At 33.3% G+C, this 21,796-nt stretch overlaps 1 protein-coding gene across 1 annotated transcript in view; it reads right to left on the reverse strand.

Annotated features, from left to right (window-relative positions):
• LOC134693720 (uncharacterized) overlaps positions 1 to 21,796 on the reverse strand; it is a 121,394-nt gene that overhangs the window by 36,929 nt on the left and 62,669 nt on the right. Inside the window, exons 29-42 of the mRNA XM_063554620.1 lie at positions 21,529 to 21,652; positions 19,702 to 19,850; positions 16,971 to 17,104; positions 16,253 to 16,525; positions 15,538 to 15,828; positions 14,504 to 14,652; positions 13,935 to 14,076; positions 11,784 to 11,887; positions 10,263 to 10,466; positions 9,041 to 9,215; positions 8,098 to 8,372; positions 7,587 to 7,742; positions 5,180 to 5,393; positions 4,417 to 4,565 (exon numbers count right to left, since the gene is read on the reverse strand). Of these exons, the coding sequence (XP_063410690.1) occupies positions 4,417 to 4,565; positions 5,180 to 5,393; positions 7,587 to 7,742; positions 8,098 to 8,372; positions 9,041 to 9,215; positions 10,263 to 10,466; positions 11,784 to 11,887; positions 13,935 to 14,076; positions 14,504 to 14,652; positions 15,538 to 15,828; positions 16,253 to 16,525; positions 16,971 to 17,104; positions 19,702 to 19,850; positions 21,529 to 21,652 (2,539 nt within the window). The remainder of the gene's footprint in view (positions 1 to 4,416; positions 4,566 to 5,179; positions 5,394 to 7,586; positions 7,743 to 8,097; positions 8,373 to 9,040; positions 9,216 to 10,262; positions 10,467 to 11,783; positions 11,888 to 13,934; positions 14,077 to 14,503; positions 14,653 to 15,537; positions 15,829 to 16,252; positions 16,526 to 16,970; positions 17,105 to 19,701; positions 19,851 to 21,528; positions 21,653 to 21,796) is intronic.

Consider the following 21,796-nt stretch of genomic DNA (forward strand, 5'->3'; position numbering starts at 1 on the left):
GGATTCTGCTTTAAATTTGGATTGTGATTAAATAGTTGACACAGCATAGGTTTCTGACACAGAATGAATGTATTCAAATGAACTTAAAATTTTTGTTTTCTCTTAGAGCAATTCACTATGCTGTTGAATATTAATCCTCTCAAAAAAATGTTTGAAGAAATTTTCTTTTTATTTATGAAATTTCAAATGAGAAAAATTGAACCCAATTTTTTAATCACATCCCCCTTTCCCTTATTCCAAAACTAATTTCAATTAAAATATTCTAATTGAGTTTGCAACAATTACTACTCATTTAAATACATCATAAAATATTAAGATGTAAAAAAACTGCTTGTTATCACTGAATGGTAAAGATTATTTAAATTTATCAGTTGGTAGTAAAAAGTGAATATACATTGTATATTGTATATAACAAAGATTTAAGTTGATTCTGGACAAAGAAAGATAACTCCAATTAAAAAAAATTCTTGCAGATATTTCTTGCTTACTATACTGGACAAAGAAAGATAACTCTTAATTAAAAAAAATTTTGCTATTTCACAATATTGTGAAATTAGATATTTCTTGCCATTGCACAATACTGTGCAATTGATAAGACTTGCTATTGCACAATACTTAATATAATAATTTTAGATCCTGATTTGGACCAACTTAAAAACTGGGCCCATAATCAAAAATCTAAGTACATGTTTAGATTCAGCATATCAAAGAGGCCCAAGAATTTAATTTTTGTTAAAATCAAACTTAATTTTAATTTTGGACCCTTTGCACTTTAATGTAGACCAATTTTAAAACTGGACCAAAAATTAAGAATCTACATACACAGTTAGATTTGGCATATCAAAGAACCCCAATTATTCAATTTTTGATGAAATCAAACAAAGTTTAATTTTGGACCCTTTGGGCCCCTTTTTCCTTAACTGTTGGGACCAAAACTCCCAAAATCAATACCAACCTTCCTTTTATAGTCATAAACCTTGTGTTTAAATTTCATAGATTTCTATTTACTTATACTAACGCTATGGTGCGAAAACCAAGAAAAATGCTTATTTGGGTCCCTTTTTGGCCCCTAATTCCTAAACTGTTGGGACCGAAACTCCCAAAATCAATACCAACCTTCCTTTTGTGGTCATAAACATTGTGTTTAAATTTCATTGATTTCTATTTACTTTAACTAAAGTTATTGTGCAAAAACCAAGAATAATGCTTATTTGGGCCCTTTTTTGGCCCCTAATTCCTATACTGTTGAAACCAAAACTCCCAAAATCAATCCCAACCTTTTTTTTGTGGTCATAAACCTTGTGTCAAAATTTCATAGATTTCTATTCACTTAAACTAAAGTTATAGTGCGAAAACCAAGAAAATGCTTATTTGGGCCCTTTTTGGCCCCTAATTCCTAAAATGTTGGGACCAAAACTATCAAAATCAATACCAGCCTTCCTTTTATGGTCATAAACCTTGTGTTAAAATTTCATACATTTCTATCCACTTTTACTAAAGTTAGAGTGCGAAAACTAAAAGTATTCGGACGACGACGACGACGACGACGACGACGCCAACGTGATAGCAATATACGACGAAAATTTTTTCAAAATTTGCGGTCGTATAAAAACTCTACTTTAGTTCTTATCTGACAGAAATAGCTTTATCAGAATTTGGAGAACTCTAACATTTTATCAAAACTGCAGAATCCCCTCTTTGACCTGTTTCTAAATATATAAAAAACACTAAACAAAAATACTGCTCAATTCTGATTTTCCGTGTTGAAAAAACTAGCATATAAAACTAGAGGCTCTAAAGAGCCTGTGTCGCTCACCTTGGTCTATGTGCATATTAAACAAAGGACACAAATGGATTCATGACAAAATTGTATTTTGGTGATGGTGATGTGTTTGAAGTTCTTACTTTACTGAACGATTTTGCTTCTTACAATTATATCTATCATGAACTTTGCCCATTAGTAACAGAGAACTATATTTGGTAAAAATTTACATAAATTTACCAAATTAATGAAAATTGTTAAAAATTGACTATAAAGGGCAATAACTCCTTAAGGGGTCAATTGACCATTTAGGTCATGTTGACTTATTTGTAGATCTTACTTTGTTGAACATTATTGCTGTTTACAGTTTATCGCTATCTATAATAGTATTCAAGATAACCAAAAACGGCAAAATTTCTTTAAAAATTACCAATTGGAGGGCAGCAACCCAACAACCAGTTGTCCAATTCATCTGAAAAATTCAGGGCAGATAGATATTGACTTGATTAACAATTTAACTGCTTCTCAGATTTGCTCTAGATGCTTTGGTTTCATAGTTATAAGCAAAAAACTGCATTTTACCCCTATGTTCTATTTTTAGCTGTGGCGGCCATCTTGGTTGAATGGCCAGGTCATCGGACACATTTTTCAAACTAGATACCCCAAAGATGATTGTGGCCTAGTAGTTTCAGTGGAGATTTTGTAAAAGATTACTTAGATTTATGAAAAATGGTTAAAGATTGACTATAAAGGGCAAAAACTCCTAAAGGGGTCAACTGACCATTTTGGTCATGTTGACTTATTTGTAGATCTTACTTTGCTGAACATTATTGCTGTTTACAATTTATCTCTATCTATAATAATATTCAAGATAATAACCAAAAACAGCAAAATTTCCTCAAAATTACCAATTCAGGGGCAGCAACCCAACAACCGATTGACCGATTCATCTGAAAATTTCAGGGCAGATAGTTCTTGACCTGATAAACATTTATATCCCATGTCAGATTTCCTCAAAATGCTTTGGTTTTTGAGTTATAAGCCAAAAACTGCATTTTACCCCTATGTTCTATTTTTAGTGGTGGTGGCCATCTTGGTTGGTTGACCAGGTCACGCCACACATTTTTTTAAACTAGATACCCCAAAGATGATTGTGGCCAAGTTTGGATTAATTTGGCCAAGTAGTTTCAGAGGAGAAGATTTTTGTAAAAGATTACTTTAATTTACGAAAAATGGTTAAAAATTGACTATAAAGGGCAATAACTCCTAAACGGGTCAACTGACCATTTTGGTCATGTTGACTTATTTGTAGATCTTACTTTGCTGAACATTATTGCTGTTTACAGTTTATCTCTATCTATAATAATATTCAAGATAATAACCAAAAACAGCAAAATTTCCTGAAAATTACCAATTCAGGGGCAGCAACCCAACAACCAATTGACCGATTCATCTGAAAATTTTAGGGCAGATAGATCTTGACCTGATAAACATTTTTATCCCATGTCAGATTTCCTCAAAATGCTTTGGTTTTTGAGTTATAAGCCAAAAACTGCATTTTACCCCTTTGTTCTATTTTTAGCCGTGGTGGCCATCTTGGTTGGTTGACCAGGTCACGCCACACATTTTTTAAACTACATACCCCAAAGATGATTTAGGCCAAGTTTGGATTAATTTGGCCAAGTAGTTTCAGAGGAGAAGATTTTTGTAAAAGATTACTTTAATTAACGAAAAATGGTTAAAAATTGACTATAAAGGGCAATAACTCCTAAACGGGTCAACTGACCATTTTGGTCATGTTGACTTATTTGTAGATCTTACTTTGCTGAACATTATTGCTGTTTACAGTTTATCTCTAACTATAATAATATTCAAGATAATAACCAAAAACAGCAAAATTTCTTCAAAATTACCAATTCAGGGGCAGCAACCCAACAACCGATTGACCGATTCATCTGAAAATTTCAGGGCAGATAGATCTTGACCTGATAAATATTTTTACCCCGTGTCAGATTTGCTCTAAATGCTTTGGTTTTTGAGTTATAAGCCAAAAACTGCATTTTACCCCTATGTTCTATTTTTAGCCGTGGCGGCCATCTTGGTTGGTTGACCGGGTCACGCCACACATTTTTTAAACTAGATACCCCAATGATGATTGTGGCCAAGTTTGATTTGATTTGGCCCAGTAGTTTCAGAGGAGAAGATTTTTGTAAAAGTTAACGACGACGGACGACGACGGACGACGGACGCCAAGTGATGAGAAAAGCTCACTTGGCCCTTCGGGCCAGGTGAGCTAAAAAGGGAAATATCGAAACATTAATATTATGAGAAAAAATTATAGGAAAGTGTTTTAATTCAATTCCTTTGTTTGTTTTTACCTTTTAAAGCAAGAAAATCTTAAGAATATGAGATGTTCCTTAATATTTAGAACAAAATGGTCGAGGTGAAGGCATGGGTAGAATTGGAAAGGAGTCAATAATAAAAGTCTACAGATTGCTTGACAGCAATCGTATCCCAAAAACTACCTTTACCAAAGACTAAAACCGGAAGCATGACAGACGGACAAACGGACAAAGGAAAGGATGCATAGACTATAAAAAAAACAATGATATTGACTAACAGTAATTTTTTTTTAAATCATTTTATAAACTTACATTTACAGCTTCATCAGCTTCAAAGTCAACAACGATCTTGTAAGTGTGGAAATCAGCAGAGGGGTCAAAAGTGAGGACATCTTCTACCACTTGTGGGGGTAATGTATCATTGAAGATTCTACACCACGTTACAACATGTGGGTCATCACCTATAAACAGAATATTGATATGTTTAATATTTCAATTGGAAAAATCACGAGATTTGGTACATATTAAATAAAAGTTTGAAAGAAAAGATTTGTTGCTGCAATGCAAAACTATTTTGGCAATGGGAGACAATAAAACATCTATATATGAATATTTTTCATATAAAAAAATGGCTTTCCTTATCTGAATAAAACTCTTATGACAAGATTATATCATTGCATCTCAAACCAAAAGGTACTGCAAGCAAAATTACATAAAAATAAGCAAAAAACTATGCAGTATTGGGTAAAAAAGCTGAATGTATCATGTTGAATTATTTCTAATTAATTACTAAAGGAGGTGAATTCGATCAGTTTTATTATAATTGATCTGGATTTTAAAAAGTAGGAGTAGATGGTTATCCCAACACATCCACCAAATTTTAATTCCCCCACACAAAAAAAACCCAGAAAAACAATCACAGCCTTGAACATTTATTATTCATTTAGTTCAGTGATGGAATACTTATATTTCTATATTTTCAAGTTTAGAAAAATTGATTTGAATTCACTAATTGAAAAGATATCTACAAAGAAAATATCTTGGTACAAAAAGATAATAAATAATCATATTTTACCTGCGAAAATTTCAATACCACACGATGCTCTAGCAGGCTGTTTTGATAAATCAATAGGTGTGATGACAGCGCCACCTTTAGGGTTTTCTACCACTTGGTACAGAGATGATGTACCGTTATCAACAACAGGAACTGCTTCAGTTGTTGGTGCTACTATTGTACCATTACCAAACTTTTCAGCTAAATATGCCGTACAGTCACAGGCAGTGCATGTCTAAAATTGAAGAATGATGTCAAACATTTAATTATTTGGCTTAGGATATTATCTTGTTTTTGAATATGAAGATTTATATATATGGGATGAGAATTACAGTTATGCTGCACTGAAAAGGTCTTATCAATGTAATACTGAATATACATGGTTTGAAGGTGTGGATTTTAATCATTTCCAAAAAAATAATTATATTTAAGGGGGTGGCCATAAAAAAATGCAGAAATTATTTAACCATGGGGTAAAGTTCAGGGTCAGGCGTCATATTTCATATTATATTGATTTTTTTGTTGTTTGATAAATGTCTAGTGGCAAATATTTCATGCATGCTTAGAACGAGAACTAATTAACAATATTTACAATAGGCAGGTGTAAAATAAGGATAAATTGAATAAAGGGACATAATTCTGCCATGCAACAAGTCACATAAGGACATGACAAAGAGTTGTTACAAGGGATCTCAACTTAAATCGTTCCTTAGTGAATTGTTGCCTGTAAAGACAAAGTAAGTTAACTTGTCTCTTAGTCAAGGCGTCTTCCCGGTAGTCAGGCCTCTGCTGAAAAAGGCTGGTCTTGAACTTATTTACTCAAATTATAAACCAGTAAGCAACTTGTCTTTCCTGTCTAAATTAATTGAAAAATGTGCGCTATATAGACTGAATGAACACATGAAAGATCATGATCTCCTTTCTACAAACCAATCTGCGTATCGTCAATTCCATTCGTGTGAATCAGCCCTTCTACGACTCATTAATGACATACTCAATGGAATGGAGCATCAAGAAGTCACCGCTATGATTGCCGTTGATTTAAGTGCAGCATTCGATACTGTAGATCATAGTATTTTGATAAAAGTACTCAAATATCAGTACGGTGTAAATAGAACCGCACTTAAATGGATCGATTCCTATTTGAGACCTCGAAGCTGTCGTGTAAATGTCAGCTCTACAACATCATCAGAGCGACAACTTGAGTGTAGCGTACCACAGGGAGTTGCTTAGGTCCCTGGCTTTATTTAGTCTATATTTAGCCTTTATTTAGTCTTTATTTAGCCTTTATTTAGTCTTTATTTAGTCTTTTTTTAGCCGGAACTCTATTCGACATTATTCCACCATCTATTACTGTGTACGGATTTGCCGACGACCATACTGCTAATAACATTTCGGGCCAACATTAACGAATGAGATGGATGCAATTCGGGACTTACAGGACTGCGCTGTTCATATAAACACCTGGATGAACAGTAACAAACTTAAAATGAACAATGTGAAAACGGAGTTTATTCTCTTTGGCAGTCGACACCAACTCTCTAAATGTCAGACAAAAGAAATAATCATTTGTGGAGATGTTATAAAATCAAAAACATGTATACGGTACTTAGGAGCTTTTCTGGAAGAGTCTCTAAACTTTAAAGACCATATTACTAAAAAATGTAAGACAGCAATGATGAACTACTACAAAATAAAGTGCATAAGATCCTATCTATCAAAAGAAGCAACTGAAACTTTGGTCTTATCTTTGGTTATATCACATTTAGATTATTGCAATGTTATACTTTTTGGAATTTCACAAACTGATTTATATAAACTTTTGTTAAACCGTTCTAAGTATGATAGTGCCAAGCAGGCATTGTTTGACTTACACTGGCTTCCGATCAAAGCCAGAATTACATTCAAAATCTTAACATATATTTACAACTGTCATGTAGGTAATGCACCGTCATATTTGATCAATTTGTTAAATCCTCAAGTGTCGAAACGTTCATTAAGGTCGTCAGAGTCATCTATTGGTTGTTCTGCAGTCCCATTAAACAAAAAGAAAACTTTTTCAGATAGAAGCTTTAGTACTACTGGGCCAAAATTGTGGAATGAACTAGGTACAAATGTAAGAAACTCTGAATCCTTGGATACTTTTAAATGTCAGTTGAAAACATCGAAAATTATTTTGAACTTTTCCGACTTTTTTCTTGTGTATCACAGTATGTATTTTCAATTTTTGGTATAGTACATACATAGTGTATTTTTGTATTTTATATGTCATTTATGTACAACGCCATTGAATACATATTGTATATGTAGAAATAGGCGTTTAATTAAGTTTTCATGTTTCATATAATTAAAACATCCTCTTGAAAAGGTGTACAAATAAGTCATATATCAAAAGTCTAAATTAAAATATAAAAAGTTTTGCACTTACTGCTGGTATCGGATTTTCAAAACAGCAATAACAGGCAGTGGCAGACCAGTCAGCCTCTGGAACGTGATCGTATGGCATTATTTCACCCTCTGGTCCATCCCATAACATCACAGACGTGGCAGCCATACCTTCACCACTAGCAGCCTTTATTTCAAACTGTAATTTAAAAATTGATAAGTTAACTTGTTATTTAAGAGCCAGCTGAGGCCCACCTCTGGTGCATGATTTTTGACTGCAATGGAGACCCATTGGTGGCCTTAGGCTGTAATCTGCTCTTTGACATATTCCCGACTTCCATTCTCCATATTATGCTATAGAAGTAAAAATCTTAAATCTACAACTATAATGAAAAAAATATATTTATTTTTTGCAAACTAGAATATTTAATATATATTTGAAGAATCTTGGTTTTACTTTAAATAGTTAGTATGGAGTCACAGACTGTTTATTCTGAAAACCAAAACGAGGTTAATGACTGCTCTACTGTAGAGTTATACTATACTGAACTAACCTCCCACTCTCCTCCTAATTGATAGTCAGCTTTTCTGTAGTATCCTGAGGAATACATAGTGTTCAAATTTGTATCTCTTCCTAACTTGATCCATAGCTCATCATCATAAATTTCATGTCCAAGATTTTCTGTGCGCATCTTGATTGGCCAATCCTGTCCTTCAGGATCTCTGAAGCCTATTTGCTGTAAGATTTTCCAGTTGGTATCATTTACAATTGATACTGGACGAGTTGGACATGCCTGACCAAATGGAGTTGCCAAATGCAGAATAGATCCTGAAAAATATTTTATGCAATTCTCTTTACAATAAATCCATCCTTTGTAGCTACCACAAGTTTCAATTTCTTTGTTATATACTGTGGATTAATCATTATTTGTGCAAAACCTATTTCTATGGATTTATTAGGTTAAGGTGAACCATAAATTTAAATGTTCAACCTGGTTCACATTTCTGATAGGCTTGTATGCAGACTTTGGCAAATACACGAAAATACATTGTTTTCTTAATCCAAGAAAATAAATGAATCCACAGTGGTCATGTATGTTATGCCCATCAAGCAAAGTCTATTTGACTCTGAGGAATGTATTAATACTCAGCCAAGTCTAGTTGGAATAGTGATATAAAATATAATGCCTCATTTAGCTATAGCGCCTAGCTCTCTGTATTTTAAACAACTTTTGCAATGAAACAAGTTGGTATGTGCCCTGTTGCTAGACAGAATTTCTGCCTTTCTCCCAAATACCCTAATTGTTCAGTGACGGCAGAGTCTGTCTTACTGTAAGATAAATTTTTAGTTCTATTGAAAAACATGCAGCATAAAAAATTACTTTTTATACATATTTTGTTTTGATTAGTTTTGCAAGGGATTATGAATTATGTATACCCCTTATACTAATATGTTTTAAAATATATCACAGTTATCCATCATTTTTATGAACTTACCTTTCGCACTGTTGGGAGAATTAAACCAAACACGATCTTTCTTAAAATCCCAGCCATCCACAACTTTTCCAGGAGTTGGTTTGGTCATGTCTACTAGTATTGGTACTGATTCATCTGTTATGGAGAGACCTGCTCCATTTGTGATGATAAACTTGACAACTAGTGGTTCTGATTTCTGAAAATATCATATGATTGACTTTTTAATTTCAGTCTATAAAGTATCATACTACACAATACCTTGTTTAACATAAGTATCACACAGCTTTGGAGCAGGGTCTGCTTACCCTTCCAGAACACCTGGGATCCCCCTGTTTTGGTGGGGTTCTTGTTGCTTATATTCTATGTTGTTTGTTTTCTGGTCTTTTTAGTTTTTTTGTCATAGCATTGTTAGTTTTTTTTAACTTCCTTTGGTATCTTTTGTCTCTCTTGTATAATTACAAATATTTCTATAATTAAATTTTGATTAAGACATTGAAGTGCAGAAAACACATATTTTCAGGCAATTTTGTATGGTCACAACCTTTTTGCATAATCAAGACAGAAGAAAAAAAAACACTGAAAAAGGGCTTTGGAAAAAAAGATTTATTTATCAATTGGTTTGTCTTTTAGGTATTTCCATTGGTTTTTGGGTCTAAATTGTTTCATGTCAGAATATTTTATAGTTTAAAAAACATTACTAATTTTTCTCATTGTTGAATGATGTAAAAGCTGCTTATTATCATGTCATTTGAATAGTTATATAATAGTTTGGATAGTTATCTTATTGGCAATCATACCTGATCTCCTAATTTTGAAAAATATAAATCAGGCCACATTTTCTTGTATAAAATGTTTCAAATGCTTTCAGAGCTTACTTTACAGTATGGATTGTGTTAAAACTGTGGCTTCAATATAATTGGTGGAAACCAATGTTTGTAGATTTTGTGAATACATGATTTCAAATGTTCCAAAAATTATAAATTTTCTATATGCAGACTTTGGCAAGACCACCCAAATAAATATTCATGAAAATTCAATGTTTTACTCAATCTGTGAATAATTGGTACCCATGTAAATAAATGCATCCACAGTAGTTGAAAGCCATATATTGACCTATAGTTGTTTTTACAAATTACAGCATAACATTGGTGCAAAAACTATTTTAATTATCTTCAGAATTTATCATCATATTCTGATTAATCAAACTGTCCTTACAATATTTCATAGAACAAGTAAAACTTACATTAAGAGAAAGATCTATAAAACTGTAATCTGTATAATTATTTGATAGGGTTATCCAGCTAACAACCATCTCAGATTCGGCATCTTCTGAACAGGATTTGTTTCTCCAGACAGATACTTCATATGTGGCAATATCAGAGACATCGTCACCATACCCCTCCCAATACACATATAGTGATGTATTGGCTTGATTGTAAGTCACAGGCTGAAATGTAAACAAAAAGTTTTTATTGAGGATCATATCAATAGTTTTTAAGTTCTAAAAAATTGGAAAAAATTGTACACACTAGAGCTTTAACGATGCAATTTTCCATAAATTTTATATTTCCAAGTGACAGAACTCTTTAAGGTGGCTAGGCAGTCTAAATTAAAATTGATAGATTTTTTTTATAATTTGTCAAAATGAAGTTTTTATCATGCTTTTTTCAAAAATAAATTAAAAAGTATGGGTCACAAGACTTTTTTTCACGCTACAGGTAGTGCAAAATTGTCAGATTTTGTATAAATTATGCATGGAAAATCAAATTTTGTGTGATAAAAAGAAAACGTTCTGTCAGAACTTTAAGATAAAATGTGAGAAGATTGCTCTTATAACATGCTTTCAGATAAGAAAAAGAAAAAATGGGGTCACCGAACTGGTTTTCTTGCTACATATCAAAATAAGTAAATTCATAACTATTTCTATTATAAAAATTACTTTATCGGAGTTATCTCCCCTTATTTGGCAATGTGGAAAAAAAATCTAATCAAACACAAACAAGGTGTTTTTGAGAAATTGCAGCTGTAATTATGATAAAACACACAATTTTCTATATGTCTATATCAAAAGTCTTTTACATAAATTACATACAACTCTCAAAATTTGCACATTTCATCAAATATCTAGACCAAAGATATCTGCTTCTTCAAAATCCAAGATGGAGGAAGACACCCTTAAATATGTCAATTTAAATATGTCAATTGTCTGACATTATAGAACTTGTCCAAGATATTGCTGATATTGACCTATAGTACAAGTTTTATAAATATCTGGCAAGAATTGTATCTACGAGAGCCCTAACAAGGCTGTTTTCCATAAATTTAATATTTCAAAGGACATAACTTTTTAATAAAAATTGATTGTCCACCATATTAAACAGAACATCTCCAAGATATTGTGGATACTGACCTATAGTATAATTTTATAAAAATCTGGCAAAAGTTGTCTCTGTTGTATCCTTGAGAGGGATAATGAGGCCAGTTTCCATAAATTTAATATTTTAAAGCGGAAAAACTCTTTTTAAAAAAGTCAAACCTCCACCTTTATACAACTAGTGTGATATATTGCTGATATTGTCCTTTAGTATAAGTTTTATAAAAGTCTGACAAGAACTGTTCCTGTAAGAGCGCTAACAAGCCCAGATGGACACATGGAGGGATGCCCAGTATTTCCATGTCCCCGGCTAAAGCCTTATGTGGGGAACAAAAAGGAATATGCATCTACTTTAATATTATAAAAAACAGCCATAAAAAAAATACAAACCATATCATAATAGGGTCCAGTTTTTATCCTGCCCCTGTCTGGGTGTGTGGTGTCAACAGTGAATTCATGCATGACCATTCCACAAGCTCCAGATTTATCAGTACCTATATAAGATAAAATAAGGTTGGAGTTTGAAATAAACTGTTGACACAGAAATATGTCTTGCCTGTGAGATATAATTACAAACTTATGTTTGATGTGTCATGATTGACAATTAAGTCTTAGATGCATGATTTTTATATTAGTTGTTATTGGCTGATATTTATATTTGTTCTTAAGTTGTACTGTTACACCGCTGACCCAGGTTAGAGGAGAGTTGGGACCTCTCTAAAATGTTTAACCCCGCCATATTCAGTATGTATGTGCCTGTCCCAAGCCAGGAGTCTGTGATTCAGTGGTAATCATTTGTTCCTGAGTTGCATATTTGTTTTTCATTCATTTTTACATACCTGCCAACTTTTGAAAATGCCCATGGGGTTTTTAGCGCGCGACAACTATTTCAAAGTTTAAAATTCTTTGCAACGACTATTTTGCACGTGCTGTTTTGTAGTCTAGAAAGAGTGTCATATTTGCATGATTTGTAAGATGAGCTTACATCCCTTTTTTAAGTTTATTTGCATGATTCTAGTTATTATATCAGTAGAAAATATGAACATGTATCTGTAAGACCAGGAATTATTTTCATGTGTAAGGATACTAAATAGTTGTGGACTTTTCCAATTTAAAATTATACACAAAGAAGGACCTTTATCAGGTTGGGAACAACACATAGGGATCCCCCCTCAATGTTAGGACATTTAAAACCACTTTTTAAGTACAAATGAGCACACATTCATATGCATATTATTTGGAGAAACTTTTCCCAAAGAACTATACATCTTATGATCTATCTGGTATTATATGGTCAACACATGTCCAAGAATTTTGATATGTTCTTGGCCTTATATCTTCTTTATTATTCAAAATAATAGGACTCTTTATTTATAAAAGCTGTTCCAAATATAATGTAGGAATTTCCCATTTTAAAGTAAATAAATCTTCATTTTTCTATTTTATTTTTTACAAGAGTGACCCCTTGACTAAGGGTAGTCCCTCATTTAAGGGATTCCTCATGTTGATGTGTGTGTGTGTGTGGGTGTGGGGGGGGGGGTCCATGTGAAAAATAATGAATAGTACATTATACTTTAAATGATTGATACATAAATGAAATTATGTTACAGCAAGTGTATATGTGATGTCAATAAATTAGTGAATAAACTACTATTTATTATCATGATTATATTCATGGTAGTACTGCATGCATCATTGAAGTGTGTCAATCAGCCATGCTTTTATTCTTATTATGTGTAAGAACCTCCTTGCAGTTGAAAAATCATTTGCCATGTTCACATTTTTACATCAACAGACAGTGGAATACAACACAAGTTCAATATCTAGCATGTTAAAACAATCTTGAGAGAAAACGTTTTTTGATTGGCTGATTAATTTGATCATGAGAAACACAAAATTTGATTGGCTGAACACGATTTTCCTCCATTGGACACAGTTCAAAATCGGGAACAACAATATTTTTCGTGAAGATTTTCACCAAATCGTGTTTTAGAGGGTTTTTCAGGAACACGATCGTGCAATCGTGACAAAGGATCAAAATCGTGCAGTACACGCCTAAATCGTGAAAGTTGGCAGGTATGTTTTTATGCCCCACCTACGATAGTAGAGGGGCATTATGTTTTCTGGTCTGTGCGTCTGTGCGTCTGAAGTCCAATCAACTTGAAACTTAGTACACATGTTGCTTATGATATGATCTTTCTAATTTTAATGCCAAATTGGATTATTTACCCAATTTCACGGTCCATTGAACATGGAAAATGCTAGTGCAAGTGGGGCATCCGTGTATTTTGGACACATTCTTGTTTGTACATTAATTAGGCTGTTAGTTTTGTCACTTCAATAGTTTTACATTTGTGATTTTCTGGATTTATAGCTGACTAGGCTTTACTCATTGTTGAAGGCTGTACGGTGACCTATAGCTGTTAATTTCTGTTTCATTTGGTCTCTTGTGGAGAGTTGCCTCATTTGCAATCATACCACATCTTCTTTTATAAAATTAAACAATTGACAACACTGCTGGAACCACTAGTATAGACCTACCCATAGCATACACATAATAGGTAGCTCCCTGTGTCAGATTGAGTCCTGTCATTGTTGTAACAGTGTACTTGTTTATATTGGTGACATCATAATCTGTAAATAATTGTTTCTTCTCTTCGACTGTAGCTGAACCACCATCAATCTGTGCAAAATAAAAGTCAAGTCTTTGGCATTCATACCATATTTATAAGGAATTAACTTTTAGACATACATATAAGTATAATTATATTACAAGTAGTCTGTACCTAATGCTTTATGTCAATTGTTGTGCTCCTCTCACTAAACATCAAGTCAGTACCGAAATTTGATAAACATTTGATATTTTGGGTTAACCCAATTCACTATGCATTGTTTCTTAAATTCTCTCCATCTGTTTTCATAAGGAAAACATTTTTTGAAATGAACAAAATATGATATAAAGCCCTTCTTAAGAGCTAGACATAAAAACTTGTCTCTTCAAAAAGAATGAATGATGACATGTGGAACATATTGGGTCATTGTCTCATTGGGATAAATCCTGGTATTTCATTTATTTTATGATATAAAAGAGATAATAATAAATAACTTACATATGCTTTACAGTTAGTATTGTTGGCATCAGAGTTGTTTGACAAAGCTACGTAGTACATCAAGATATCTAACTTGGAACTAAATCCTTCAAACTGAATTTCTAAATATGTGTATGTTGGAATGTATCTCTCCATCACAATTATCCCAGCTGTAATACAAACAAAATTCACCGTGAGTTATGATATTTTCCCTAATATTTTAAGACTGATTCTGATTTTCATACTTTTTTTTATAACAATTAAATCATGTGGAAACAAGATGATCACACAATGTTATATTATATAAATAACACATAGCTGAGAGGGTGATAGAGCAGATTGGTACCCCGAGAAAACATTGTCAACCGCGGCGAAGCCAAGGTTGACAATGCCTTTTCGAGGGGTTCCAATCTGCTCTATCACCCTCTCAGCTATGTGTTATTTAATTTATTATACTGAATGTCCTATCATATTTGGCGTTTACAGTTTACTTTTATTTAAAAAATAATTTTCTATGACGTCACGTTCATAACAACGTTACGGGCATTAGGAAAAAAAAAAAAAAGTCAAGCAAGATGTTTAAATTTATTTATTTCAACAGTCGATAATAAAATCTGAGCCAAAACGTAGAACTTAAGCATTGTATTTAATTCCTTGATGTAAATTCAATTCATTGTTCTTTGAACTATAGATTTCTGATTGGTCTAGACGGGAGGGTAACATTAAAAAAAAATGTCACCCGCTCAGCCATGTGATAGAGTAAATTGACACCCTCGTCTTAGCCAATCAAAATATGGCATTTTAACGTGAAGTATAATAAATTTTCTTGTCTAATGTCATGAGGGAATCAGTGGCAGATTAGGGTCCTTGGGTGTAGAGGCTGTATGCCCTCTTTGATTAGAAATTATATATAATTTTTTAGAACAGAATCTTTGATTTTTTCTTTGCCTCACTACGATCTACAGTATATTTTGTGATTTCTGGAATTACACCCCCTTTCAAAAAGCCTGAATTCATCCCTGGGATATCTACTCTTAAATAAAGTATACACTAACCTGTAACTCCTCCATCAAATCCAACCTGGAAACCATTTGAAGTGACTGTTGCTATTGAATACGATGCACTGTATGCCTTCACTGTAAAGTAGTAGATACCAGTTAATGGGGTCAACTCAAGGTCATAGAAAATGACAGTTTTGTTAAGGTATACATTTGTAAATGGAACAACATCATCCCTGGTCTTGGGGAATCTTCTGTCTGTTCCCACAGCAACCTCATAGTAAACAACTTCCTGGTTAGGATTTTGAGCCTCCAATTGTGCCTCGTCCACTTGCATTCCAGGGTTTCCTGTAAAATATTCAATAAGTTAAATTTTTTCCTGAACACTATACAATAGAAGAAATGTCTCAATTATTTGTATTTCTTTCTTTCTTTCATCCATAAACATTTTCAACTATATTGTTATTAAAATAAGGAGATGTGGTATGATTGAAAATATGAGATGACTATCAATAAATGCCCAAAAGAAAAAGATGTGAACAATTACAGGTCGTCATAGTACAGTTACTTATGTAACACTGATGTAGAAATCTATAAAGTGGATTCAATCAATGTCATGACCATAACAACTTTTGTAAAAAAATACTGTTTGTTTCCTCTATACTTAAAATACAAAATTGTTGCCCTTTATTTAATACATTAATTCGTTTTGGTCGAATCTTTAAGAAAAAACATCTTCTATTCCACAAAATACAATAAATTAAAGCATTACCTGACAACACATCTACTTGTGCAATGGCATCTGCAGGTAAACCAAATCCATCCCAGTTTGCATAGATAATTTTATTGGATGGTAAGTAGTTAATATCGTAGCCTCTAACGTCCCCATCAAACACCTTCCCAGGTAAAAGTGGATTTTTCTCTATAGTGACACCATCTGATCTTAGAATGTAGGTGTAGTTCAACTTATTGGTCACCTTCACTAAAGAGTAGTACATTTTTCCATTTTCTAACCCTAATCCATCAGTCATGCCATCAGTGTTCACTTAAAAATAAAAGGAAGTGACTTATATATGTCTCAACTAACAGCATTGGGAATTGATATGTTAAAGGTTATATCAATTACACATATTGCCTTGTAAATATGGACTTCTAAATATCAGTGAGAGCAATATTTTTACCCAAAGACATGCATAAAATGTTATTCAAAGTTGATCTAATTTGCTATTAGACATTGACTAAAATTTTCATGTTCAGTGAGCAAAATAAAAAATTCAAAGTTACATCAACCAAGAAAAGACTGTCAAGTGGATATTCATTTAAAATCATCAATATATAGTTCCAGACCAATGTATAGTTCCAACTGGCCCAGTAGTATCAGAGGAGAAGTTAACTGACAGCTGAAGACAATGACAGATGACAGAGGTCAAATGATGGCTACAAACCACACTGACTTTTTGGGTTACTGGTGAGCAAAAAAAACAACTTACAATTCATTTGCAGCCACTCTTGAACAACAAGACCATCAAGCCTTTGGATCTTCCATTCATAGTTACTGACTGGACATGGGTCACCTGACATATCCCATGATGCTCTGTAAGTGTGGTCAGATGACTGGAAATTACTGTAAAAAAGATATACTAGGTATTACAAATTATTGGCAAAAATTTAAATCTAAAATTTCATCTTGAAAAACATTGTTTATTGCAATGGTAGCTGTCTGCACACCTTCAAAATTATTGAAATGATATACTGTATGTTACAATATAAAGCTAGTTTTGACACAGAAAGTGTGCAGATTTGCAAAACAGTTAATGTAGTTACTTGTAATATATTGACTAATAACACTTCTGCTGTTCTGCAAAGTACATGAAAATTTTTCAAAGAAAAAGTAAAAGTGATAAATGGTTAGAAATATTTTCAACATCAATTGATGTAAACATATTTAAATTGTTTTTTTATATCAATTCTTTAAAAGATAATAATTAAAATTGACAACAACACTTCAAAAGATCTGCAATTTTATTATCTATGTCTACATGTTTCGCCTGCAAGGCAGGCTTCATCAGGACAATTTTTATACAGAAATTGAGCCCCTGAAGTACTCAAAGTGGTGCATGGAATTTGACGTCGTCATGGTGAGAGAAACAATGAAAAGTGAAAGTAGCAATACAGAGTTATAAATAGATAAGATAAATATAGAAAATTAAAGTTTGTATACAATGTAACTTGAGTTCGTTTTACTATTATATGATACATGAAATTGTTCTAAAGGCTTGGCATCTAATAGGACGAACTTCCCATGGTTCCTACCACTTCGCAAGGCTTCTCTTCCAACCTGGCCATAGTTGGAGGTTACTACTTCCCGGCGCATCGGCAACAATAGGAAGATTATGATCGCCGCTGTGGATAATAAAATTGTCAAAAATTGTTCCTTTGTTAATTATTTGGTGACTCTATATAATTTTTGGATCGTCTGCAGTAGTTGGTCTGTATAATGGCATAGTTGTGAATTCCTAGTTCATTTAAGATCGGCGCCCGTGGTACGTTTCTTCTGCAATCATTTATATCTGCTATCATTTATAGATGTATAGGTGGTATCGGACATCTTGGTCATCTTGATTCAGTTGTTATTTCGTCGTAAGTATGGAATATTCCTTGGTCCATGTATATGCTGGTGGCCTGTAGATCGGCGCTGTTAGCTTGGCGGTTCCTTTCGGATGCAGGGGTTCACGATTAAATAATAACGCCAGGCGTTGGTTCACAACACGGAATTTAATTTATTAATCTATGAATAAATGATAGCAGATATAAATGATTGCAGAAGAAGCGTACCACGGGCGCCGATCTTAAATGAACTAGGAATTCACAACTATGCCATTATACAGACCAACTACTGCAGACGATCCAAAAATTATATAGAGTCACCAAATAATTAACAAAGGAACAATTTTTGACAATTTTATTATCCACAGCGGCGATCATAATCTTCCTATTGTTGCCGATGCGCCGGGAAGTTGTAACCTCCAACTATGGCCAGGTTGGAAGAGAAGCCTTGCGAAGTGGTAGGAACCATGGGAAGTTCATCCTATTAGATGCCAAGCCTTTAGAACAATTTCATGTATCATATAATAGTAAAACGAACTCAAGTTACATTGTATACAAACTTTAATTTTCTATATTTATCTTATCTATTTATAACTCTGTATTGCTACTTTCACTTTTCATTGTTTCTCTCACCATGACGACGTCAAATTCAATGCACCACTTTGAGTACTTCAGGGGCTCAATTTCTGTATAAAAATTGTCCTGATGAAGCCTGCCTTGCAGGCTAAACATGTAGACATAGATAATAAAATTGCAGATCTTTTGAAGTGTTGTTGTCCATTTTAATTATTATTTAAGGATTGCATTCATTTGCATGATTTGACAACCCGGCATACCAAGGTATCCACTTCAGGGACTCTACCAAAACGATTTCACAGGCTTTGGTTCACAATACGGAATTTAATTCTTTAAAAGGTTGACAATATCATTAGGCAGACTGTAACATTTTTACATCTATTACAGAGTTCTGCAATACATCAGACACCATGAAGTAGCTTTACAAGCATATATTTGTTCCTCTTAAGGAGGCTCGCGGGTATAAGATTTTCCGAAAAAAAACAAACTTTTATTTTACATTACAAATTCGATACATTACCTTAAGTAGTTGTAACTTTATCATATGGTACAAAAATCATTCCAAAAAATTAATTCGTGTTGACCCCAGGTGACTTTTAAAATGTCGATATCATTGCAAAAGCTCTAAATTATCTCCCTTTGTTGAAAAAATGCCATTTTTTGGCATTAAAATAGAAATATCTTTTTTAACTCATCGATGACCTATATTTTTTATTGTTGTTTTCGAATAAGCTGTATATAAACTATCTAATTGTAAAATTTAAACGATTTCTGTAATTTAGTTCTTTTTTTATTTCGATAATACCGCTATTTCTCCTATTAGTTCAACAGAAAAAAAGGACATTAACAAAAATGTATGCTTCTTTCGAAGGCAGATTGTGAGCGTAAATGAACGGTGACCCCATTTTTTTATTTCATTTTTCCATTCAGGATAAGATGAAGTTCATTTATAGAATAATATAGCGAAATCTTATATTAAATAAAAAAAAACATTTAGACCCACGAGCCCCCTTAACAGAAGTTCCTGTATTTACTTACACATCTCCGACAGAATTCTCCAGTACATCAGCAACCCCGACATGACTGAGAGGGTTCATTCCCTGACTGAGATAAGACAGATAGAGTCCATTGGATGTAGCAACACTTGTCAGATCAGCTCCATTGATTCCTTTTACAGAAACATAAACCTAAAATGCAACAATTACAAAATAATGAAAAGAAAGAAGATAAAGATGAAGAACAATAAAAGCAAAGTCAGTTCTCTGTCTAAATTATTTTTCGTATAGAGAGTTGTTGTCTTGCTCTCCTCTCTCAAGAAGTTTTAAAATCTGTATCATCTTTCCTACTAAATTCATAAACCTTTGTTCCTCCTTTCACACTCCATTACAGTAAAACTATATTAAGCAGTCACTCATTGAGAGTATCAAAAGTGATTGCTCAAGTGAGGTGAGAATGAAATTCTGACATAATGCGAATTATGGCAAATTATTTTAGTGTTTTCAGTCGACAGAGTTACTGTATATGCAAACAGACAAATAGATAAATGGTTCTTTCTGGCACTTTAAATTTGAAAACATTCAAAAAAGTTATTTTTCCTGAAGAAATTAGTGATACAGGTTTCAACTGAAACTGGAAACTGAAAGGAGTGCAACACATAACAAGAGGCTGTCACAACGACAGCAAACCGGATTCATTAGCATTTATTTGTGTCCTGGCAATATCACAAGAACCATTACTGATGATTGGTGAAAGTGAAAATTGTCAATATCAAATTTGACCTCTATTTTGTCATCAGTAACAACATATTTTAAAAAATTTGAAAAGCTTTGGTTGAATGGTTCATGAGTAAATGCACGGACATGACTGGAAACACCATTTTTCAATCTTTCAAGAACCATAACTCCTGAACGGTAAAAGTCAAAATCGTCATTATTGAACTTGACCTCCATTTTGTCACCAGTAACAACATATTATAATTTGGGAAGCTTTGGTAGAACAGTTCATGCGTAAATGCACGGACACAACTGGAAATGCCATTTTTCAATCTTTCAAGAACCATAACTCCTGAACGGTAAAAGTCAAAATCGTCATTATTGAACTTGACCTCCATTTTGTCACCAGTAACAACATATTAAAATTTGGGAAGCTTTGGTAGAACTGTTCATGCGTAAATGAACGGACACGACTGGAAACGCCATTTTTCAATCTTTCAAGAACCATAACTCCTGAACGGTAAAAGTCAAAATCGTCATTATTGAACTTGACCTCCATTTTGTCACCAGTAACAACATATTAAAATTTGGGAAGCTTTGGTAGAACTGTTCATGCGTAAATGCACGGACACGACTGGAAACGCCATTTTTCAATCTTTCAAGAACCATAACTCCTGAACGGTAGAAGTCAAAATGGCCTTTATTTAACTTGACCTTCATTTAGTTGTCAGTAACAACATATTAAAATTTTAAAAGCTTTGGTTGAACGGTTCTTGAGTTAATGCACGGACAACATTTGATTGCCGCCCGCCCGACCGCCCGCCCGCCTGACCGCCCGCCCGCCGGGCATCCCCAATTTAATAACCGACATTTTTGTCACAAAAATCCAGTTAAAAATTAAGAAATTCAACTCCTATTGCACAATCTTGTTTCAAACAGGTTCTGATTTTCATGCAATCGACCTTGCTGAAAATAGTTCAATTATATAAATAAAACGTTTGGGAGGGTATGATAGTAACCGTTAGAGGCAGGTGACTGCTGAAACGAGGTGACTGTTGTAAAGGCCAATTTTATTGTTTATAAATCTAAAACACCATGCACATGTAATAAGTTTAAACTCATAGTAAAATACTTTAAAATACTACAAACTTACCACTCTATAACCAACAAGATTGAGACCACCTATGGTGTAGTATCTGACTCCATCTTGTAAATCAATGTCAAAGAAAGGTTTGATTTGTCCACCACCAGGTGTCGTTCCAAGAGCTATCTGGTACCTATGAGAATATAACAAAGACATGAGGTATAATACAATGTTTTAGAAAAATAAGGTATATGGGGTAATATTTTCAAAGTGTACACCAAAACATTGTATCTGCATGGCTAACATCATAAACAAGATTGAAAGGGTGTAGGTTGTG

Source organism: Mytilus trossulus, chromosome 12 (genome assembly GCF_036588685.1).
Source record: "Mytilus trossulus isolate FHL-02 chromosome 12, PNRI_Mtr1.1.1.hap1, whole genome shotgun sequence".
Lineage (NCBI taxonomy): Eukaryota > Metazoa > Mollusca > Bivalvia > Mytilida > Mytilidae > Mytilus > Mytilus trossulus.